Here is a 25,543-nt window from a genome sequence, read left to right on the forward strand (position 1 = left end):
ACCCCCTGCTGTTCATACCTGTCACCCCCTGCTGTTCATACCTGTTACCCCCCTGCTGTTCATACCTGTCACCCCCCTGCTGTACATACCTGTCACCCTCCTGCTGTACATACCTGTCACCCCCCTGCTGTACATACCTGTCACCCTCCTGCTGTACATACCTGTCACCCCCCTGCTTTTCATACCTGTCACCCCCCCGCTGTTCATACCTGTCACCCCCCCTGCTTTTCATACCTGTCACCCCCCCTGCTGTTCATACCTGTCACCCCCCGCTGTTCATACCTGTCACCCCCCGCTGTACATACCTGTCACCCCCCCTGCTGTTCATACCTGTCACCCCCTGCTGTTCATACCTGTCACCCCCCGCTGTACATACCTGTCACCCCCCTGCTGTTCATACCTGTCACCCCCCTGCTGTTGATACCTGTCACCCCCCCTGCTGTTCATACCTCTCACTCCCCCGCTGTTCATACCTGTCACCCCTCTGCTGTTCATACCTCTCACTCCCCCGCTGTTCATACCTGTCACCCCCCTGCTGTGCATACCTTTCACCCCCCCTGCTGTGCATACCTGTCAACCCCCCCCCCCCCGCTGTACATACCTGTCACCCCCCCTGCTGTTCATACCTGTCCGCTTTCCGCCTCCCCCCGCCGCCCTCCTCCTCTTCCTCGGGTGTGGCGTCGGGTGCCGGCACACAGCACCTGCAAGAGAGGGCACAGCGGGGGTTATCATTGCACCGAGGCAGCTGAGTGGGCTGCGCGCCTGCTGCGCGGGTCTCAGGGTGGTGTAGAGGTCAGGGGGTCCCTTTCAAAGCCCAGGAAGAAAACTCAGCGCGTGGACGAAACCCCAATGCTAGAGTTCGGATTCCACTAGTGATGCAGCTCGGAAGGTTAGTGCGCTCACTGCAGAGACCTCTGAGCATCTGTAACCCACAGGCCGGGGGCTGGGTGGGGGTGCTGCAGGGAATGGAGAGGGTGGGGTGCTGCAGGGGGTTGGGTGGGGGTGCTGCAGGGAATGGAGAGGGTGGGGGTGCAGCAGGAGGTGGAGACGGTGGGGTGCTGCAGGGGGTTGGGTGGGGGTGCTGCAGGGAATGGAGAGGGTGGGGGTGCAGCAGGAGGTGGAGACGGTGGGGTGCTGCAGGGGGTTGGGTGGGGGTGCTGCAGGGAATGGAGAGGGTGGGGGTGCAGCAGGAGGTGGAGACGGTGGGGTGCTGCAGGGGGTAGGGTGGGGGTGCTGCAGGGAGTGGAGAGGGTGGGGGGGCTGCAGGGGGGGCAGCGCCCCCTCATGGATTCCTCACCCCCTCATGGACTCCTCACCCCCTCATGGACTCCTCCCCCCCTCATGGATTCCTCACCCCCTCATGGGCGGCTCCTCTGCAGGGGGTCCCGCACTCCCTGCTCCCGCAGGAGCCGCCGCTCTCTGTCCCCGGGCTCCCGAGACAGACTCCACCCGGCCTTGGACTCCGCATCAGGTGACCCCCCCGCCCCCCCCCCCGTGTCACCTTTAAGCCTCTGATGCATTTTACATAAGGGCGCGTTTCACAAACTTTGGGGTGTTTGGTAGTAAATGTCTTTGATGACGTAAAACGACCCCCCTCTCCTGTCCCTGCCCGGCGGCCATACACCCCAGACCCCCGGGGACCCCGAGAAGTCTGAGCCCCCAGGAAACGGGGCAGAGGGACGGAAAACTGTAAGTACAGAGATGTCTGGGGTCAGAGAGTGCAGGGCGAGGCGCCGTGAAACCCACACTGTGACCTGTGAGCGGAAAGTGATACTGGAATCTACAATGTGCACACGGACGTCATTCAGGGGTCGCCAAGGGTCACAGCCGCAGCCCCTGCCACTGTCTTTGCGACTCTGGACCTGGCACCCTCTTTGCGACCCCTGGCCTCAGAGGTGGCAGAATCAACTGCTAGGAGCCCAGTGGCAGCTCGTCCTATAGATGTAGGTTGGGTTGGAACCCCACTCTCTGTTTTCTCTCAGTGTTTTTTTCACACTAATACTGAATAATGTTTCATCATTCCCTACTAGTGCAATAAAAAATGCAGTAAAGTTTGCTGGACTGAGCCTTCCCTGGCAGGTGAGTAAAAACACTGTTTTTAAATGTAAGTTGTGTGCGTGCGTGCAGGTGAGTGTGTGTTCACGTGAGAGAGAGTGGGAGTGTGCACTTGTGTCTGTGTAAGCATGTGCGAGTGAGTGACATCGTAGATCAAAGGACGTGTGACGTCACTTCCGCCACCCACGGCATTGTGATGAATTGTTCATGAATGTGCAGTTTGCCATTTTTCGCACCTCGTGAGAACAAGTGGCACATACTAGCAGCCCAGGTTAGATGTGCAGGACATCTAACCTGGGCTTCTATTGGAATTCTATGACGCATATTAACAAGCCCATTATCGCCGTTTTAGCTGCAATTTCCTGCCGCAAAAACGGCGATAATTTTAACAAGATTCTTCCTAATATGCCCCCAAGTCACTGATTCACTTACAAGTAAACACCTAAAATCTCTTCAGAATCATGACACAAAAGCCACATCTACTAACATTATCACAAGCAGGGACATATCTCCAACCCCCTTCTTCCATTTTCAGTAGTTCAAAAAAAATGTGGCAGTTTTGTGACTTGAGGTCCCCACAGAAAGACCCCTCCTGTCCTTCGGAGGGTGGTGAGTGCTGCTGCGGTTTGTGCTTCCGATCATGGTTAGTTACTCCCGGTCCTCCTTTGCTTACCGGTCCCTCAACTGCCGCCATGAGCTGCAGTGTTGGGGCGCTAAGAAACGCAGGGCCTGAGTGCGAGATTGGCGGATGGGATACTCCATCACAAACGTGACTGATATCCCGTCCTTGTATTACGAGTGCATTATACGGATGGGATACTCCATCACAAACATGCCTGATATCCCATCTGCCATATTACAAGTGCATTATACGGATTGCATACTCCATCACAAACATGACTGAGATCCCGTCCGCCGTATTACAAGTGCATTATACGGATGGGATACTCCATCACAAACGTGGCTGATATCCCGTCCTTGTATTACAAGTGCATTATACGGATGGGATACTCCATCACAAACGTGGCTGATAACCCGTCCGCCGTATTACAAGTGCATTATACGGATGGGATACTCCATCACAAATGTGGCTGATATCCTGTCCGCAGTATTACAAGTACATTATACGGATGGGATACTCCATCACAAACGTGACTGAGATCCCGTCCCCCGTATTACAAGTACATTATACGGATGGGATACTCCATCACAAACATGACTGAGATCCCGTCCGCCGTATTACAAGTGCATTATACGGATGGGATAATCCTTCACAAACATGACTGATATCCCGTCCGCCGTATTACAAGTACATTATACGGATGGGATACTCCATCAGAAACGTGGCTGAGATCCCGTCCGCCGTATTACAAGTGCATTATACGGATGGGATACTCCATCACAAACGTGGCTGAGATCCTGTCCGCCGTATTACAAGTGCATTATACGGATGGGATACTCCATCAAAAACATGACTGATATCCCGTCCGCTGTATTACAAGTGCATTATACGGATGGGATACTCCAGTCCAAACGTGGCTGAGATCCCGTCCGCTCTATTACAAGTGCATTATACGGATGGGATACTCCATCACAAACGTGGCTGATATCCCGTCCGCCGTATTACAAGTGCATTATACGGATGGGATACTCCATCACAAACGTGGCTGAGATCCCGTCCGCCGTATTACAAGTGCATTATACGGATGGGATACTCCATCACAAACGTGGCTGAGATCCCGTCCGCCGTATTACAAGTGCATTATACGGATGGGATACTCCATCACAAACGTGGGTGATAACCCGTCCGCCGTATTACAAGTGCATTATACGGATGGGATACTCCATCACAAATGTGGCTGATATCCCGTCTGCAGTATTACAAGTGCATTATACGGATGGGATACTCCATCACAAACGTGGCTGATATCCCGTCCACCGTATTACAAGTGCATTATACGGATGGGATACTCCATTACAAACGTGGCTGAGATCCCGTCCGCCTTATTACAAGTGCATTATACGGATGGGATACTCCATCACAAACGTGACTGATATCCCGTCCTTGTATTACAAGTGCATTATACGGATGGGATACTCCATCACAAACGTGGCTGAGATCCTGTCCGCCGTATTACAAGTGCATTATACGGATGGGATACTCCATCACAAACATGACTGATATCCCGTCCGCTGTATTACAAGTGCATTATACGGATGGGATACTCCAGCACAAACGTGGCTGAGATCCCATCCGCTCTATTACAAGTGCATTATACGGATGGGATACTCCATCACAAATGTGGCTGATATCCTGTCCGCAGTATTACAAGTACATTATACGGATGGGATACTCCATCACAAACGTGACTGAGATCCCGTCCCCCGTATTACAAGTACATTATACAGATGGGATACTCCATCACAAACGTGGCTGATATCCCGTCCGCCGTATTACAAGTGCATTATACGGATGGGATAATCCTTCACAAACATGACTGATATCCCGTCCGCCGTATTACAAGTACATTATACGGATGGGATACTCCATCACAAACGTGGCTGAGATCCCGTCCGCCGTATTACAAGTGCATTATACGGATGGGATACTCCATCACAAACGTGGCTGAGATCCTGTCCGCCGTATTACAAGTGCATAATACGGATGGGATACTCCATCAAAAACATGACTGATATCCCGTCCGCTGTATTACAAGTGCATTATACGGATGGGATACTCCAGCCCAAACGTGGCTGAGATCCCGTCCGCTCTATTACAAGTGCATTATACGGATGGGATACTCCATCACAAACGTGGCTGATATCCCGTCCGCCGTATTACAAGTGCATTATACGGATGGGATACTCCATCACAAACGTGGCTGAGATCCCGTCCGCCGTATTACAAGTGCATTATACGGATGGGATACTCCATCACAAACGTGGCTGAGATCCCGTCCGCCGTATTACAAGTGCATTATACGGATGGGATACTCCATCACAAACGTGGGTGATAACCCGTCCGCCGTATTACAAGTGCATTATACGGATGGGATACTCCATCACAAATGTGGCTGATATCCCGTCTGCAGTATTACAAGTGCATTATACGGATGGGATACTCCATCACAAACGTGGCTGAGATCCTGTCCGCCGTATTACAAGTGCATTATACGGATGGGATACTCCATCACAAACATGACTGATATCCCGTCCGCAGTATTACAAGTGCATTATACGGATGGGATACTCCAGCACAAACGTGGCTGAGATCCCGTCCGCTCTATTACAAGTGCGTTATACGGATGGGATACTCCATCACAAACGTGGCTGATATCCCGTCCGCCGTATTACAAGTGCATTATACGGATGGGATACTCCATCACAAACGTGGCTGAGATCCCGTCCGCCGTATTACAAGTGCATTATACGGATGGGATACTCCATCACAAACGTGGCTGAGATCCCGTCCGCCGTATTACAAGTGCATTATACGGATGGGATACTCCATCACAAACGTGGCTGATAACCCGCCCACCGTATTACAAGTGCATTATACGGATGGGATACTCCATCATAAATGTGGCTGATATCCCGTCTGCAGTATTACAAGTGCATTATACAGATGGGATACTCCATCACAAACGTGGCTGATATCCCGTCCACCGTATTACAAGTGCATTATACGGATGGGATACTCCATCACAAACGTGGCTGCGATCCCGTCCGCCTTATTACAAGTGCATTATACGGATGGGATGCTCCATCACAAACGTGACTGATATCCCGTCCGCAGTATTACAAGTGCATTATACGGATGGGATGCTCCATCACAAACGTGGCTGATATCCCGTCCACCGTATTACAAGTGCATTATACGTATGGGATACTCCATCACAAACGTGACTGAGATCCCGTCCATCGTGGTACGAGTTCCATAGGATATAATGGAATTGTAATATGAGGGACGGTATATCCGTCACATTTGTGATGGAGTAACCCTGTCCACCAAGATTGTAATCAGGCCCTTAGTACTGGACGGTGTATCGCATCCACTAAGGAACGAGACTGTCATGGACGCCAGAGGTGATGTGAGGGAGTTCTGGTGGGAGTGAGAGAGTCTTCCGGTGGGTTAACTTCATGAATTGTCTGCCTGAGCTAACCACGCTGGACTTGATCAAGGTGCATTAACTCTTAAAACAGCAGCTCTGCCTGGGGTGACCCCGGGGGACTGACCCTAGCCCTGGCAGGCTACTCAGCTCTCACTGACCCCAAGGACCCTCGGCTCGGTTGGGTCGGGAACCACGAACCCCTGAAAATGTTGCTCCTGCAGGTAATCCCTCATATGCTGGATAAACTCACGCCTCTATTGCTGGCCACAAATCAGGGAGTTCTGTTTGTTTGTCTATGCAGTGACATAATGTGAGGTACTAAGGTGAAACACTTCCACATGTTAAAAAAAAAGACACATTTTTTTTAATTTTAAAGGGGTTGTATCATGTTTACATTATGTTTTGCATGATATACATGCCAAGGGTTTTCATGGCTCGGCTCGCTCATGGACTCTAAGAGTCAAGCCAGACCCGTGGTTCAGCTCTAGCACGGCTCACCCTATTCCTTTGCCTTCGCGCCCTTAGCTAGTTGCGACTCAGCCTTAGTGCATACGGCCATCAGTCACTTGATTAAATGATTTGTAAAGCCCGATGCCCAGAAACATGCAGCTCTTCCCACATGCACCAAGTTGACAACCATCAAGGCTTCTTCGGCACAGATGAGAGAAGTGTGTCGAGTGAATATACATTTAAAGTAAGTGATCCCAGGGCAGGGACTCCTGGCTGGTGAACATAACAGTTGTCATGGGTTTTCAGGAAGAACTACCAGCTCCAAGTAGGATGGGCATGGTTGTAGTTTCAGTAGGGGTGTTTGTGGGGTTACACCCATAATTCCTGGTTTGGTAGCTGGGGGCCCTGTGTCCGGTCTGCTATGTCTGTAACAGTTTTTCTCTACTTTCTCATTTGACTACGAGGTTTAAATTTGTTCCTTTTTTGGATCAGGATCCTAAATATATATAATTACCGGTTTTCCAAAAAAGTAGTAAATCTGTACCCATAGACGTACTCCATGAATGGGTGCAAATGTACTGCCTATTAGAATTCACAAGCATTGGCAGCAGTAGGATTGGAAAGCTGTGCTCGTCTCAGATTTCCAGGCATACTACTGGTACTCAAACACCAAAAATCTGATGAGATAAATTTGTGCATATCGTCTAATCAGTGGCCATCACTCGGGTAGCATTCCAACCCACTGTTTTTCGCCCACCTCGATAGATGTACACCTATTCAAATCAGTGCTAACTGTGGTCCTCATGAAAACAGACCATTGTGAACCCTTGATCACCTCACTCTTCCACCCTGCTGCCCACTGCTATTTTAGTTGGGAAATTTGGGATTTAAAACCCCTGACCTCACCGACTAAGGTATTCTCCTGCCTGCAGGCTGCAGCCCTGCGCCATTCAAGTTACAAGTGTTTTACAGTATTGAAATGGACAGAAATATTGATACAATTATAGGGCAAGTGTTAGACCTGTCAGCCCTAGGGTGGTCTTTCCCTATTTTTTTTCACCCTTGCCTCATTTTTCCCACCTTCTTTTTTGTTGGCCTTAGGTCTCCGAGCACCTTCCCATTGCTAATCAATGCTAAGGTGCAGGTGCTCTCTACTCCAAACATGGCTGCCACTGGCCTCTGCTACTGCAGCGTGGTCTTTTTGTGTAGCACCCTAGTTGCCAGGAGCTGGCTGGAACCCATAAACATTGTTGCATTACTAGCCTGCCTTGCCTGCCCATAGTTAGAGTAGGGAAGCTCCTGGAACCTTCTAGAATAGGGGAGGGGTCTGCTTTTGCAGCCTTAGAGTGTGGTCACCTGACCTGGGCATATATAAAGAAAGTAGGGAATCTTTTCAGTCAGTTGGGGCATCACTGACCTGGGGGACCCTACGCAGGAGACTAAGGCGGCAGGGCCTAGTCAGGAACCTATACCACTGGGGGTAACATGGTTTAGGTGCTGCCCACCAAGCTGTGTGAGGAACACTGAACTAGCCCACTGATCTGGCCCGGCAGGAGGGGAACACAGGGACCACCTGCAGTGATCTGCTGAGGAATCCTGTGAGCAACCTTCAACTCAACCCCCCCTCAAGAAACTAACTACAAAGGGTTCAAGAACCACCAACTACTGGGGATCAACCAGGTACTGGGCTGCGCCACCCCTGTGCCCCTCTACCCTCACCTGGGCCCCTGCTCTGTCCTGCATGAACTGCCTCATGTGACTGCACTGCCTGCCCTGCGCTCCCCTACTGTGTCCTTGAGAACCGCTGTGTTCCTCGAGGCAGTTGCTGCCCCGAAGCGCTGCTGGCCCTGGAAGCAGCGATTGCCCCCACAAAGCGCTGCCCGACTTACCGTTGCAGCGCGGGAGCCCTCTGGGTTTTCCTACCCCCCTATCGCGGCTCAGCGCGCTCGACGGCGACAGCGTCATCTGCCCCCCTCGGCGGCCCCCGGTGTCAGGAGAGGGCCGCCGCAGTGTTGCCGTGGGCCGCGCACGGCCCCGGAGAGTGATCCGAAGAGGCGCTGTCACCCAGTGCGCCTAGGGGCCTGAATCACTGCCGCAGCCCGGCCCTGATCAAGCAGAGTCTCCGCGCTGGCACCCGGAGGCTTGGGAATGCCTCCGCAAACTTCAACTAGGCCGCACTAGGCCGCAAAGCTTGAAGCCGGGAATCCCTCATCACGTGAAGGGGGCGCGTCCTGAACTCCGCCCCTGCCACGCATTGCTTCGGTTGCGTGTCCGAGCCCCCTAGGAAGCGAGCTGCGGATTGGCTCGGGGGTCACCACCCAACCCGTAAAGGCCTGACATTGGCCACAGCAGCCTCACCCCTCTGCGCCGCCTCCTGACTGGTCCCAGGGCCCGAGGAACCAGCGAGAGGCCCGGGACTGGTCTCACTGCAGCGCGGGGCATATCGGGAGGAGTGAGAGCCCCCCTTCCCGGACAGCTCTGCAAGGGCTCCCCGAGGAGCCGAAGCCAGCAGGTAACCTAAGGGAGTGGAGGGCGGCCGCAGGAGTGAACACAGGGCTTCCCAGGAGACAGAAGGAGGCCCGAGGACCCCCTCCCCTGCCGGAGATTGTTGTCGGGCCCTGTTGGCCCTAGTAAACCAAAGAGGGAATCCTGATCTAGGTCAGAGCCCTGTAAGAGCATTCGGGGCCTGGACTTAGTAGAGTTAACCCCTGGCTGGGGGACAGTTTGATACCAGTTACTGCTAGGCCCTGATTAAGGACGTGTTTACCCTTACTGGATGAAATGTTTATTCCTGACCTAAGGAGTTAGTGACTTTTGCCTAGTGAGATGTTGCCTGATTTCTAGTGAAATGTTTAGTCTTGCTAAATGAACTGTCAACACTTGCCTGATGAGATGTCTTATTCTTACCTAATGAGATGGTTATTCCTGGCCTAATGAAATGTTGCCTGTCTTCCTACATAAGTGGTTTTACTCCTGCCAAATGAAATGCTAAATGAAAGCCTACAGTTATCCCATGAAATGTTCCCCGTACTGCCCTAATGAACTGTATTATTGAGACATGCTATGGTAATTATTGAATTGCTCCCTTTGCTCCCTTGATGAAATGCTTTGATGAAATAGAGATACTGTGATTATTGATTACCCTGATCTTGATCTTAGATAAAGCTTATTGATTTTAATCAACCTTGCTGGTGTGGTGTCAGTCATTGCGTGCATTTATTGTCTCAGTGGATGTGTGTGCTGTATGGTCACTTTACACCTAAGCTTTCGGGTGCCTACCTGCTCGAGCCAAGCTACCCCCCGGGGAACTGGAGACCCCAGTTCCTACAGTAAGGTGACCAGATTTTTTATTTTTTTTGCAGAGTTTTATATAGCGCGAACTAGACCCGAACTGAATCGGGTATCACAGTGCTTTACATAGCACCAGTTACGTTACATGAGGACACACATTTCATTTTAGGCACGGGGAGATTAAGTGATTTGCCCAGAATCACAGGAGGTTTTGGCGTCGTTACCCAGACTCGAACCCAGTTCCCCAGGTCCGAGGTCGAGCGCCCTAGCCATTGGGGACAGAATTTGCCAGCCTGGTGGCTTCCTTTAAAGACCTAATGTATTTTGGGAGTTGTAGTCTTGGTTCAATGGAATTGACTGGATCCACACACATAAAGGCAATGATCTGTAAAAAAGGGCCTTGAAAATGGAGACACAGATAGCATGGAGTCATGTTGAGATTATTTAAAGGCTTTTAATGTTGGACCCCAATTTTCCAAGCCATTTAATCCCTGGTCTGTAGGGTTGGAGAAACCCATCACCATTCAGTATTCACAGTGTGAGTGATCAGCTGACTAACTCAGGAAATTAATAAACAAATGTTTATTATAGCTCACATTTGTAGGCGCTGTATTACCAGATGAAGTAAACAAAACTGTTCAAATTAAGCTCAGAAGATGAAAAGGGATGGGGCTTGAATTATGAATGACAGGACACTGTTAGTCTATGCAGCAGGTCCTCAACCCAATAAACTATCATTGCAACTTACTGCTTTAAAGCAAACACAAAGAAAGAAACCTCACTCTAGAAATGTAGATATGTCGTAGGTGAGATAGCGCAGCCAGGCTATGCGGAGAACCTCCAGGGCATGGCGAGCAGCGGCCTCGAAGGACCATGTGTAAGAGCTTCCAAGGCTGGGGCTGTCAATCCCTTCGGGGTCGCCAAAATGTAGAGCTGTTTCTGGTAATAATCCTGCAAGCAAAAAAACACACGCTGTAGAGATAGTCACAGTGTAGACTGTAACAACCATCACAATTAGCTGGTGGTCTGCATGAAGCCCCACAATCCATGCCAATATAACCACTGTGTGTGCGCCTACACCTGAGGTTTACCCAGAGGGCACTGCTCAAACTACATGGGGTGCAGTTTAAATCATATTTTGGGGCCCGTGTTTGCAACAGCTTTGAATTTATGATCCAATTTGAGCTCTTTCAAGCCTTCTTTGGCCAGGTGAGTGACAATGCACAGGCACACTCGTCTAGATTTTAAGGGCCGGATTCACAACAGTAAACTTACCCTTTTGTAACATAGGATTTCTACTGTTTCCTCCTCTTCTCTATCTCTAAAAATTAAATCCGATCTTCTTTGGCTCCCCTTTACTACTTATCTTTCCTCTCACTCTTCCATACTCTAATTCTCTCTTCCCCTCCTTTTTCTTTTTTCTACCTCTTCTCTTCTCTTTTTTATTCCTCCTCTTTTCTCCCTACTCTCTTCTATCTCTTTTCTTCGCTCTTCATAAGGTTATTCTTTTGCCACTTGACTTTTGCCTGATTGTTTCTTTTTATTATTTTGGCTTCTTTATATCTTGTGTATTTAAAAACTCAATAAAAACTTCTTAAACAAAAAACAAAAAAAACAAAAAAACTTACCCTTTTGTGTAAGTAATTGATGTTTTCAATTTCCAAAGAATTTCAAGAATGCAGAGTCTATTCACTCATAAAAGAAAAGCAGTCGTAAATATACTACTAGTAAAATTGGTTCGTGAATTGCCAAAAATTGTAAAGTGCATGTTCACCATTGTGAACCAGGCCCTAAATGTCTTTACAGACAGTGACCTGTGTTTTCAATATTGTACCACAGGAGCAGCGCACTAATATTACTGCAAATAATCTCTGTGACCCCCTCCCATTTCTCATATCTGAGGTCCTGTTTTGATCTAAAAGAACTTTTTTATGGATGTTGCATGAAACATAAATACAACAGTCAGAAAAATGACTATAACAGACTCTCACACTTCACCCACATGAAAAAAGGTTTAAAAGAAAACGGTAATTGAAACAATCTGTGTAAGATTTAATCAAGGTGAACAGGGCAAAACTCTGCAGATTAGAGTTGGCTCCATCAGGGGTGGGGCCTGAAAGGCTGGGGCCCTGGGCCAGAGCCCACTTTGCCCATGCCTTAAAACAGCTCTGCCTGTACCCTGCTCCTGCCCTCTCCTTCCCTCCCACCCTGCTTGCCGCCCCCTGCTTGGAGACCCCGGCTTGTCCCTTCCTCCTGTATATCCCAACTTTACTATCCGCGCCTTCTCTCCTTTCCACCTGTGTCTCTCTTGCTCCAAGTAATGCACCCTGAAACAGCCAAAATATGGCATATAGGTGGTAAATAAAATGCCAAAATAAATAAATGGGCTAAAAGATAGCTCTGCTGTCTGAGGCTTAACCCGTTTGCCGCGGCCACGATTTCGCGGCAGTGCGGCAATTCCGCAAAATGGGCAGGGCAGCGTTGGCCGTTGGCCGTTCGCAGCACCAGCGAGGTAGTGTTCGCGACAGCCAATGGCCGACGGCAGCAGGGAAGGGGTTAACATGCAACATCTATTTTCTAAATTCTTCACTCAATAAACAAAGCATAACCAGTGGATCTGAACAGCAGCTGAAGAATGTCAGTGAGGTTATAATAATATTATTTTATGGTAACGTTTGGCTGTGTTGTACATTCGCTTTAAGTAAGGGGAACATTTACCCAGTTCAAAGGACTAGCCCTTCCCCACAGAACAGTCTTAACTCCACTAGCATGCTAACAACAGGTGCCCACTCCCTGAGGTTCTACTGTCCAAAACACCGGTGCTTAATTTGTAAATGAAAAAGCACCAGTGCCCAAAGCTCTGCTCTGAAACCCGTGGCCAGTGCACTTCAAAGGGTGCACGCAGAATACCAAGGTTGCGTACTCCTAAATCCACCTCATGTCTCTGCAATCCACTGCCTGGTTGCCTCGTTCCTTTGATCTCACTCCTGCAGTGCCTGCTTTCTTCCCAAGGGACAGTTTTTCCATCCTGCTCCACTTTTCAATTTTTTCTGTCTGTTGCCCTCTGTAAATGTCTGATGCAGAAAAATATGTTCTGGTCCCCAAAGATGAGTGGCAGTGCCCCCACCGGCGAGCACCAACTCCAATTAACACCTTAGCCGCGGCCGTTATTTCGGGGCAGTGCGGCGGTTCCGCGAAGGGGGCGGGGCCGTGTCGGCCGTTGGACATTGGCAGCACCAGCGAGGTAGTGCTCAGAATGGCCGACGGTTGCAGGGAAGGGGTTAATCATTGCCAAGACCTTTCGGACATTAGTAAACAACATACAGAGGTGAAAAGCACTCATGCGTGAGTCCTAATATCAATACACCTACAGTATTTACAATATTCGAAAAGTCAATCAATATTGATCACAGAATATTCTGCATTCAATACATTAGCATATCCCAGATGAATGATTTATTACATACTTAAAAACAACGTGGACGGACCCAATGGTGAATCCTTAAAAAAGGACGACTCTGCTGCAAGTTTCGGAATGCCAGGAACCACATAGGTTTTTAAGAAGAACCCTCACCCGCCAACCTAGTTGGTGGCATGTTTCTTCATCGGGTTCCCAGCTGTGCAGCCGAATGCTACCCAGCTGTGCTTCAACGCCTGAATTACAGCGGAGCAGGTTTTTTGATTTTGTGTGGATGGTGCTCCAAAAAGTGGTGAGTTTAAAAATGCCTCTGGGATTCCTTTGCTGACAAATTGTTTATTCACAGTGGCCCAGGACATATTAAAAAGAAAACAGAGGGACAACGTGAAGACTGGTATTGGTCTTCTTTATCCTTCAGGGACTTGTCGACATGTTTCGGACTCGAAAAACATTTCATGAGACTTTCTTCAGGACCATACAAAGTGAGAAGAATGTGCTATGGCATAAAAACGCCACGTGTATTAGTTTCAGCACACACGCTAAGGTGTGCTGTGCATGAAGTGGTGTATCCGTACTTACGGTCCCAACATTTGGTTTGAAACACTAGCATCAGGTTTGAAGTAGCTGTAATAGATCCCAGAAGGGGCAGACTCCTGTAGTCAAACATGGATTCAGGTATCGTCCAGATTCCGAGAAGACCGGAGTACATGCAGAGGGCAGGCAGTCAGCCTTGATAAATGTTTGACTACAGGAGTCTGCCCCATCCGGGATCTATTACAGCTACTTCAAACCCGTAGCTAGTGTTTCAAACCAGGCGGTGGGACCGTAAGTACTTATACACCACTGCATGCAAAGCTCACCTTAGCGTGTGTGCTGAAATTAATAGACGTGGCGTTTTTTTGCCATAGCACATTCTTCTCACTTTGTATGGTCCTGAAGAAAGCCTAATGAATTGTTTTCCGAAGCTGAAACATGTTGACAAGTCCCTGAAGGATAAGGAAGACCAATTGCCAGTCTTCTTTTTAGTATGTCCTGGGCCGCCGTGAATAAAACAAATTGTCAGCATGGAATCCCAGAGGCATTTTTAGCTCACAACTTTTTGGAGCACCGTCCACACAAAATCAAAAAACCCGCTCTGCTGTAATTCAGGCGTTGAAGCACAGATGGGTAGCATTCGGCTGCACAGCTGGGAACCCGATGAAGAAGCATGCCACCAACTAGGTTGGTGGGTGAGGGTTCTTCTTAAACACCTATGTGGTTTCTGGCATTCCAAAACTTGCAGCAGAGTCGTCCTTTTTAAGGATTCACCATTGGGTCCTTCCACGTTGTTTTCGAGTAGTAACCAGGGGATAGGGACGTACCCTGTTCAAAGTCCTCGCTCTCTTGGTTGTTTCTCCAATTTATTATATAGTCTGTTTTTATTCCTCATTCGTCTTCATATTTCATAAATACATAGTCAGCCCAGCCAACACGTTTCGTCCCTAAAATAAGAGTATTGATATGCCATTTTACTGCACAGGACTCAATGCCCTGAAAATATCTTCATGGCCGACAAAAGTATGCTTTCTAAGGCGGCAAGTTATTGGATTTTCCACTTGGTTGAATTAGAGCGTCCTTCAATTGAAGCCCAGGTAACCTGCTGTGGCTCCGCCTCCTGCCCATGTCTGTTTATTTACCTCTTACTTATATAGGGTTTTCTAGAGAGAAGGTTAGAGTGCTTTATTTAGAATATAAGTCTAATTACATATTGTTGGAAAAGGCTCTTGGGTCATACTTGAGACTTACCCACTGCACATGGTGCGTCAGACTTGCGACTTACCCGTGGATCATGGCGCGTCAGTCTTGCGACTTACCTGCTGCACAAGCGCGTCAGACTTGAGACTTACCCACTGCACATGGCGCGTCAGACTTGAGATTTACCCACTGCATATGGCGCGTCAGACTTGAGACTTACCCGCTGCACATGGCGCGTCAGATTTGAGACTTACCCACTGCACATGGCACGCCAGACTTGAGACTTACCCGCTGCACATGGCGCGTCAGACTTGAGACTTACCTACTGCACATGGCGCGCCAGACTTGAGACTTACCTGCTGCACATGGCGCGTCAGACTTGAGACTTACCCGCTGCACATGGCGCGCCAGACTTGAGACTTACCCGCTGCACATGGTGCGTCAGACTTGAGACTTACCTGCTGCACATGGCGCGTCAGACTTGAGACTTACCCACTGCACATGGTGCGTCAGACTTGAGACTTACCCACTGCACATGGCGCGTCAGACTTGAGACTTACCCACTGCACATGGCGCGTCAGACTTGAGACTTACCCGCTGCACATGGCGGGTCAGATTTGAGACTTACCCACTGCACATGGCGCGCCAGACTTGAGACTTAACCACTGCACATGGCGCGTCAGACTTGAGACTTACCCACTGCACATAGTGCGCCAGACTTGAGACTTACCCGCTGCACATGGCGCGTCAGACTTGAGACTTACCCACTGCACATGGCGCGCCAGATTTGAGACTTACCTGCTGCACATGGCGCATCCTACTTGAGACTCACCTGCTGCACATGGCGCACCATACTTGAGACTCACCTGCTGCACATGGCGTGTCATACTTGAGAATTACCTGCTGCACATGGCGCGCCAGACTTGAGACTTACCAGCTGCACATAGGGCGCCAGACTTGAGACTTACCTGCTGCACATGGCGCATCATACTTGAGACTCACCTGCTGCACATGGCGCACCATACTTGAGACTCACCTGCTGCACATGGAGCGTCATACTTGAGAATTACCTGCTGCACATGGCGCGTCATACTTGAGAATTACCTGCTGCACATGGCGCACCATACTTGAGACTCACCTGCTGCACATGGCGCGTCATACTTGAGAATTACCTGCTGCACATGGTGCGCCAGACTTGAGACTTACCCGCTGCACATGGTGCGTCATACTTGAGACTTATCCACTGCACATGGCGCATCAGGCTTTAGACTTACCTGCTGCACATGGCACGTCTTACTTGAGACTCACCTGCTGCACATGGCGCGTCATACTTGAGACTTACCTGCTGCACATGGCGGTCAGGCTTGAGACTTACCTGCTGCACATAGCAGTCAGACTTGAGACTTATCCGCTGCACATGGCGCATCAGACTTTAGACTTACCTGCTGCACATGGCGCATCATACTTGAGACTCACCTGCTGCACATGGCGCGTCATACTTGAGACTTACCTGCTGCACATGGCGCGTCATACTTGAGACTCACCTGCTGCACATGGTGCGTCATACTTGAGACTTATCCACTGCACATGGCGCATCAGGCTTTAGACTTACCTGCTGCACATGGCACGTCTTACTTGAGACTCACCTGCTGCACATTGTGCGTCCTACTTGAGACTCACCTGCTGCACATGGTGGTCATACTTGAGACTTATCTGCTGCACATGGCGCATCATACATGAGACTCACCTGCTGCACATGTCGCGTCATACTTGAGACTTATCCACTGCACATGGCGCGTCAGACTTGAGTCTTATCCGCTGCACATGGCGCATCATACTTGAGACTCACCTGCTGCACATGTCGCGTCATACTTGAGACTTATCCACTGCACATAGCACGTCAGACTTGAGTCTTATCCGCTGCACGTGACGCATCAGACTTGAGTCTTATCCACTGCACATAGCGTGTCATACTTGAGACTTACCCGCTGCACATGGCGCGTCAGGCCGCAGGTACTTGTGGTGGATATCCCAGGCTGCGCGGTGCAGGAGCTGGCAGTTTGTCTGCTTGGCCTCGGCTGCCCAGTAGTCCTCCAGCTCTCTCCACAGCAGGAAGTTGTGCACCATCTGAGCACTTTCAAACCTTGAGAGTGGATGAGAGAAAGAGAAATAAGACTAGGAGAAGGAGACATAAAGTGCTTGCACATCCTACTGGCCTCAATGCCTAGACTGATGCTGGCTCAGAGCTGCAATACCCCGATGTAAAGACCGAGAGGCATGTCTTTGAGAGCTGTGCATTATGTTTGCACCACACAACGTGTTATTTGCGTGACACAAACCTCTAAGCAATATTTTTGAAGCCACGCAAAGTCACTTTGCGTGGATTTGAATGTTCTTCAAAAATATGGAATAATACAACACAAATTGCTGAACTGCGTTACTCTGTGCAAGGGAGGTGTTCCATGAGCGTTGCTTGAGCGTTCCCACGCAATTCCTGTGGTTTTTGACACATTCGCGAATTTACAAAACCTGGCAATTCACCAAAAAGATCCACCTCCCAAGGAGAGGCATAACAGGAAGAAATATCTTTATTTCTCCTCATTACTTCCTCCTTCTATTTGTGCTGCATTCTGCAGCACACATAAAAAGAGGGAACAGCCACTCAGGATTGTTTTTGTGCAGGAAGGTGCTCTTTCCTGCACAAAACAATCCTCCCTACAACACAGGCACCCTTTGCAGCATGGGGCAAGAGTGGTTGCATTGGTGCGAGGCTGCCAGAACGGCGCATACTGCCTGGAAGGAGGTGGAGCTCGAGGCTCATGTGGACTGTTAGGATTATCTGATTGGATCTGTGCCACGACAAGGTCCGTGGCTGCCCAGGATTGGAGTCAAAAGTGCTGGAGCCTGGAAAAATGGCCCGGACAGCTGCTCAGAAGGGGAAAGGCAGGGAGCGTAGGAAAGCTGCCCCTGAATGTACCTCTAGTGAAATTGAAGGGGCAACTGTGATGGCCGCCCTGGTGTCCACTGAAGAGGGCATTGCAGGATGGCATGTAGAAGGAGGACCAACCAAGGAGGAGCTCTGTAGGGCACAAAGAGAGTGCCCAACCCTTGTGGGTATGAAGCAACAGGCTGAAGCCCAAGCAGCAGGTGATGCCTCTGGTTGTCACCATATGTACTGGGAGAACAGCCTCCGTTACAGTGAGCCTAAAGTTCCTGTGCATGGGACAACAAGGGCCCTAGAGGGCCCCCAATGCTACAGGGCCTTCCTGCCGGAGTAGGCTCACAAGAGGCCCCCGACAGGACACCTGGACCAAGACAAGACCTTTGCAAGGCTTATCCCACACTTTTATTGGCCGAGGATCAAGACTTCCTCACATACATTCTGTAAGACTTGTACGACCTGCCAGGCTTGCAGGGAGACAGGAAAAAGGCCCAAAGCCCCCCCTGCCAGTCATTGGCACACACTTTGAGACGGTGGGCATCGACATGGATCCCCAAGGCAGCAGGTACATCCTGGTTTGGTGGATTATGCCACTAGATACCCAGATACATTCCTCCTGGACCACGACTGCATCCGCAGTGGCAAAGGACCTGATGGGGATTTTTACCCGCGTGGTTTTTTCATTTCTTGTATTTATTATTGATATTTTCCCAGTGTAGTGATATGTTTGTATATCTAGTTTATGTGAATTGAGTATAGAAAATATTCCTAAAAAAAGGTTTTGAAGAGTAAAAGAAAACGGAAACAATTAACAAATTCCTGATGATCATAATATTTGTGTATGATCTCAGTGGTGGATGAATGTGTGAAAAGATATCAGTACTGGCATTTGTGTTCTTTCTTTAACTTTCTAAAATTGGCCTTTCTAAAATAGCAATGTAGAATCCAACTACACCAGTAAGTAGTATTTATCACCACTATTCTAAACATACCAAACATTGCAACGCAACTCCTTTCTGATCAGGAATTACCATTTCAAAAGTATATAAGGGAATTCTCTGGCCTATGAGAGGAGTAGGCCATACAGCAGTGAGAAAGCGAAATTGACTGTTACTACCTTGACATGCCACACATTGTATTTGTATGCTTCACTCCGGAGCAGAGGCAGCATATCACACACATGTCATGCGTCTGCATGGAGACACAATCCAGGTGCTATATGCCTAGCTGGCCTGCCAATTCTCAAGATTGTGTTACATCTTACATGTTGTATGTGTGCTTAAATCTATCTTAAGCCACTTTATGTCCAGGTAAATGCTACAGAACTACATGGATGGAGTAGGCAAGCACTATACACACTAACAAGGCACAAGAAACCACAGTATATAATGGGATCTATATTTTGGCGGACGGATAGCCATCACTGTCTTCAAGATCTAATCCAGACCCTTAGTCCATGATTGTGTCATTCACGTTTTTCTTCCACCAGATCCAGCATGCGTCAAGGGGCAATGTGTCACCCCTTTCCAGCCATTGACTGATTCCACTATGAGTTACAGCCTGCCCCCCTTTTGCAAGGAGCACAACCTTCACACAGAGTAGTGCCCGTCAGTGCCAGGGAGTATTATGGTAATGTGTACTTTTTTGAGACCAGAAATGCATTTATGCCTGTAGCCATCGTCTTTTGTTTGGGGGGGGAGGTGTTGGTGAAGGCCTGGCAGCTTCCTAAACAATAAAGTTTGAAAGAATTCAATGCAAAACAAAACAAGAATTGCCAAAAGGCTGGCGGACAACAGCAGACCTATTGGCTTTGCCAATGCTTGTTTGGTTTTACTGTGGAACTTTAATGGTGTCAATTTAATGGTTGGAAATGTACGTCAACATATACATGTAAAAATATGAGAGCCATTTAAGAGAGCTCAATAAGCCTGACAGGTCTGGCGTGCCATCCACGCTTTGCAGGTAGGAGTAAAACTTGAGTGGGGGGTCACCTGGTCAGGTAGTGCAGGAAGGGGCTGCCGGCTTCTCGGTCTCTCGATAGAGCTGCAAGGAGCTTCTCCAGCAGTTGGGTCTTCTGAAGGGATCGGCCGGAGTCTGGACACCGTGCTTGGGTTTTCGGGCCGAGCGGCAACACCTGTATCACAAGCGAAGAGTAAGGTTAGGGAAGTTTGTGCGTTACCTCAGCATCAGGAAAAGAGTGTGCGTCGCTTGTAACAGAGACATCTGTGAGCTGTCTCTGTAGGGGAGTAAGATGTTTAGTTTGGTGATACTCCTGAACCCCGGAGCATGTTTTTAAGGAAGGCGATTCAGCTGAATTCAATGGAGATACATTTTTGGGGGGTTAGGGGGGGCACAGTGGTTTTATTGAAGGCAAGTAGAGTAGTGCAGAGTGCTTCCATTGGAGAGAAGATGGGTAGTGCAGAGTGGCTCTGTTCTAGGTATGTGGGGTAGTGTGGAGTGGCTAAAAAAATACCAACCTATCTCGCTCCTCTACTTCCACTCCAAAGTCTTGGAGAAAGCAATCGACTGCCAGTTCACAAAATACCTCGAAGAAAACAACCTGCTCCACCTCTCCCAATCAGGCTTTCAGCCTAATCACAGCACCGAGACCGCCCAATAGCAGCAACACATGACTTCGGGAGACTCCCTGACCTAGGCGGACCAGCCAGCATCATCCGCAACCTCTCAGCAGCCTTCAACACCATCTCCCACCACACCCTCATCTCCAGACTTCACCACATAGGCATCCAGGACAAGGCACTCGACTGGCTCTCCTCCTTCCTCTCCGGCCAAACACAGAGTTTCCACCTATCAAGCTTCTTCTCCACAAAGACATCATATACAGGGCCCTCATAGCTCCTCCCTCAGCCCCACCCTCTTCAACACCTATATGGCACCTCTTGGTTTTGTGTTCTCTGGGGTACACCACCCACAAGCTCACCACAAGAATCAACTTCCAAACCACCATGACGAACATCTCCACCTGGATGAGAACCAACTGCCTGAAACTCAACCCAGACAAGACAGAGGTCATCATCTTCCAGAACAAGCCCTATTCTTGGGACGACACCTGGTGGCCCCCAGTTCTCAGCCAAGCACCCACCCCTACTGACCACAGTCGCAACCTCCGAATCATACTGGACACCCAACTCACTATGAATCAACAGATAAACGCTGTCTCCTCTGCCTGTTTCCACACACTATGAATGCTCCGCAAGATCTTCCGATGGATCCCCGTCTTAACGAACAAGACAGTCACCCAAGCCCTCATCTCCAGCCGAATCGACTATGGCAAAACTCAACGCCGGAACCACCAAGCAGCTCCTGAATTGACTCCAAACCATCCAGAACTCAGCAGAGGAAGACTCATCCTCGGCCTTCCCAGAAGAGACAGCATTACCCCCCAACTCAAGGCCCTCCACTGGCTCCGAGTCGAGAAGAAATGCCTCTTCAACCTCCTCACGCATTCCTACAAAACCTTCAATTGGACCCTCCTACATCAACAACCGCCTGACATTCCACCGACCAACCAGAGAGCGCCGATACTCCATCCTCGTCTTGGCCCGCATCCGCGCAGTCACTGTGGAGGTCGCTCCTTCTCCTGTCTCACCCCAAAATCCTGGAACAACCTCCCCCTCCACCTGCGCACCTCCTAACTCCTAATCTCTAAAGGACTTCAGGAAACAGCTCAAGACTTGGCTTTTCGACCACCACCTCTCCGACCAAGGCTCGCACAACCACGCAGCGCCTGGAGACCCCCCGGGGTGACAAGCTGCGCTCTACAAAACCCTCTAATAGAGTGACTGAGTGAGACACAGGGAGCTCAGTGACAAGGAACGGTGTAACTAATCAACCTTTTCACAAAGCAGTATCATTAGTAAACAATGAATACAACAAAAATAGTTATGTTGGTAGTTGATTCAAGGCAAAGGGTAAGTTTAAACAATAGGCCCATATCTTGATTGGGCCACAAAAGAACTCAACTCTGTCCAGTGTTTCATTCATGAGAAGGGGGCTAAACAAAAAGGGCCCGATTCACAGAAGTAATCTGAGACAAAATCCCCAATTTACTACTTTTGGTACTCACAGAAAGCATTTAGTAGTAGTAAAGTTAGGATTTTGTCTTAAGTCGATATTAAGTCTGTCTTAAGTCTGTCCTAAGTTTGTCTTAATTCTGTCTTAGGTCCATCTTAAGTCAAACTTAAGACAAAATCCTAACTTTACTACTATTAAGTGCCTTCTGTGAATACCAAAAGTAGTAAGTTTAGGATTTTGTCTCAGATTAGTTCTGTGAATTGGTCCCACAATGTTTTACTCAGACAAAAAAAACACAGGTTTGTATTGCTGTGGGGCTGGAAGGAGTCCCCATGTGGGATAAAACTCACAACTCTAAAGAGCTTTGCCACACACTGAGAGGCTATGTAACTCAGGACTAACCCTGCTTAAGCAGGGCTTAAGCATGATCTCCGAAGTTGTCTGTGGGTGATCTGTATACAAGCGCCTTGACGCCCTCGGACTTAGTTTGCGCGATACAAATTGCTCATTCATTCATTCATGTCTAGATGGAACCAAGGGGGACAGATATGATCAATGAACCATGGCTCTGGGGGGTTCCAGTTTTCACAGGCATCATACATATATCTTTAGCTCTTGTGAATAAGGGGCATATGTAGGTAATTTCCATTTTGCGATTCCCAAATAGCGATTTTTAAGGAATTGGAATGTAGGTAAAAATTCGCGATTTTTTGAGAATCTCTAACATTCCTTAATTGCGATTCGCAATTAAGGAATGAGTGTCCCATTCATTCCTATGGGCTAAGTGGCCCATAGGAATGAATGGGGATACATTCTCAAATTGTGAATTTCTATGAGAAAATCGTAATTTGAGAATCGCAATTCCAAGGGTGCCTAGGTGTCCAAAGGACACCTGTTGCACCCCTGGAATGTGTCTCTAAGTACATGTGGCGCACATATGTGCCCTAAGGGCATGTCTGTGCGCCACATGGCACTTTGAATAAAAAAAAATGCATTTAGAAAGGGAATCGCAAAATACTATCTACTTGGATTAGGTGGTATTTTACGATTCCTTAAGCCAAAATCACATTTTCAAATTCACTCCTACATAGCATTTAAGGAATCGCAAAATTGCGATTCCTTAAATGCTTGAGCAAAATAAGGAATCGCAATTTTTGCGATTCCTTATTTTGCTAATGTGCACCTACAAACCAAAACACCGTTTGCGATTCGCAAACGCCGAAATTCACAGAATTTCAGCGTTTGCGAATCGCAAACACCTACCTACATATACCCCTAAATGAACATGCATGTAAGATGTGCTACAGCTTCCTTCTATGCGCGTGAGTATTCGAAGTGAGACACGGTAAAGCTGAAGGTACTCACGCCGCCGCCATCCTTCCGTCCCTTCGTCCAACTCGTCCGTCCATCGCCAGGGCGGGCTGAGAGGACCGGAGGCAGGAAGTCCACCTTCAGACCAGGCTGTGCCTTCGACCAGGACCGCGATTCAAGCCCGCCTCTGCAACAGGGAAAAATATAAATAAATAATGGGGTTGGGAAGCCCCAGGCCCTTGGTGACATACCTGATGGACATTAAGAGTCCAGCCACAAGGTACTTCCTGAAGCCACCACATTGCAGGTGAAGTCTGAGATGTGTAGGGCAGCAGTGTAAAGTGCCACCCGGCCCAGAATCTACCAACGAGATGTTCCGTTACCATCCTCAGCCTCTTCCTCATCCCAGTACTCACTATGGGGCATATGTAGATAGGCGTTTGCGATTCGCAAACGGCGTTTTGATATGTAGGTGCCACTTAGCAAAATAAGGAATTGCGATTCCTTATTTTGCTCAAGCATTTAAGGAATCACAATTTTGCAATTCCTTAAATGCTATGTAGGGGTGCATTTAAAATTGCGATTTTGGCTTAAGAAATCGCAAAATACCACCTACTTCAAGTAGATGGTATTTTGCGATTTCCTCTCAAAATGCATTAAAAAAAAAAAAATCAAAGTGCCATGTGGCGCACAGACAGGCCCTTAGGGCCTGTCTGTGCGCCACATGTACTTACAGGCACATTCCAGGGGTGCAACAGGTGTCCTTTGGACACCCTGGCACCCTTGGAATTGCGATTCTCAAATTGCGATTTTCTCATAGAAAATCGCAATTTGAAAATATGTCCCCATTCATTCCTTAATTACCATTCGCAATTTGCTAATCGTAATTAAGGAATGTTAGAGATTCGCAAAAAAATTGTGAATTATTACCTACATTCCATTTTGCAATTCTCAAATAGCGATTCCTTAAAAATCTCTATTTGAGAATCGCAAAATGGAAATTACCTACATATGCCCCTATATGAGGTTTTACCTCTTCTGCTCGCTTTTCGCACACCTTTTTAAAACTTTCTGTAGTATTATGATAGATTGTATTAGTTTTAGAATGTTCCTTATTTGTTCTGTTATGGAATGCGTCATGCAATGCATCCTTGTGCGTGTTCCAACGAAATATGACGATTATGTATTGTTTAAATAACTCGTTGTTATTAATTCATTCATTTTAGTTTATAAAGAAAGGGGATGTGTAGTATTATGATAGATTGTATCAGTTTTAGACTGTTCCTGATTTGTTCTATTATGGAATGGGAAACAACCTTTACAACGCAACTTTTACAACGCACTACCATTACAACGAAACTTTTACAACGCAACATCCATTACGACGCATGTCATTACAACGCAGTCATTAAAACACATACCATTACAACGCATACCATCACAACGCATAGTACCCTTACACTATCCAACACTTAGCCTACTGTTGCACCCCCTGGAGTTAGAATAGTAATTTTTACCCCTACACTATCCAATACTTACCATACATGCAATGTAATGGTATGCATTGTAATGGTATGCGTTGTAAAGGTAGTATGCGTTGTTATGGAATGCGTTGTAATGGATGTTGCGTTGTAAAAAATGCATTGTAAAGGTATGCGTTGTAAAAGTATGCGTTGTAATTATGGAATGCTTCGTGCAATGTATCCTTCTGCATATCCTGTGTCTAGTTGAATGTTGATGCTTGTTCCATATTCTGAATATCAGTACACCTTCAGTTACACTGCTGATCTTCAGAAGGTAGAGGCTCTAATAAATACCTCTTCAACTTCTCCTGGATTCTTGTGGATTTACTATATATTGATGGTCCCACTACACTTTCTTCCCTTACTATTAACCTTCCAAGCTCCTCCCATAAAACCTCCTTGTTCCCAAGCACTTCCTGTTCGGGCAGCGCAGCAGGAAGCGTTGCGGTGCTGCCCTGCGCCAAAATGTTGTAAATGAGGCCCACGTTTTTTTATATTTACATTTGGCGCTGTCTGTCCTGCACGGTCACTATGTCCCACACAGGAAAAAGGGGTGAAACTGAATGAGGGACTCTTTTTATGTCTTTCCTAAGGTGGCTTGCACTCTGCCTGTGCTCAAATGAGGTATTAAAAGGATCTTTACTTTAGTTTACCTCCTGGTGTGGTCCTGATC

General features: G+C 48.3%; 1 protein-coding gene across 1 annotated transcript in view; it reads right to left on the minus strand.

Moving 5' to 3' along the window:
- The window catches only part of LOC144752744 (uncharacterized), a 339,420-nt gene that overhangs the window by 139,523 nt on the left and 174,354 nt on the right, over window positions 1-25,543 (minus strand). Inside the window, exons 12-16 of the mRNA XM_078640601.1 lie at window positions 23,402-23,534; window positions 19,993-20,135; window positions 17,046-17,203; window positions 10,691-10,859; window positions 627-701 (exon numbers count right to left, since the gene is read on the minus strand). Of these exons, the coding sequence (XP_078496727.1) occupies window positions 627-701; window positions 10,691-10,859; window positions 17,046-17,203; window positions 19,993-20,135; window positions 23,402-23,534 (678 nt within the window). The remainder of the gene's footprint in view (window positions 1-626; window positions 702-10,690; window positions 10,860-17,045; window positions 17,204-19,992; window positions 20,136-23,401; window positions 23,535-25,543) is intronic.

Source organism: Lissotriton helveticus, chromosome 5_1, assembly GCF_964261635.1.
Source record: "Lissotriton helveticus chromosome 5_1, aLisHel1.1, whole genome shotgun sequence".
In the NCBI taxonomy this organism is placed as follows: Eukaryota; Metazoa; Chordata; class Amphibia; order Caudata; family Salamandridae; genus Lissotriton; species Lissotriton helveticus.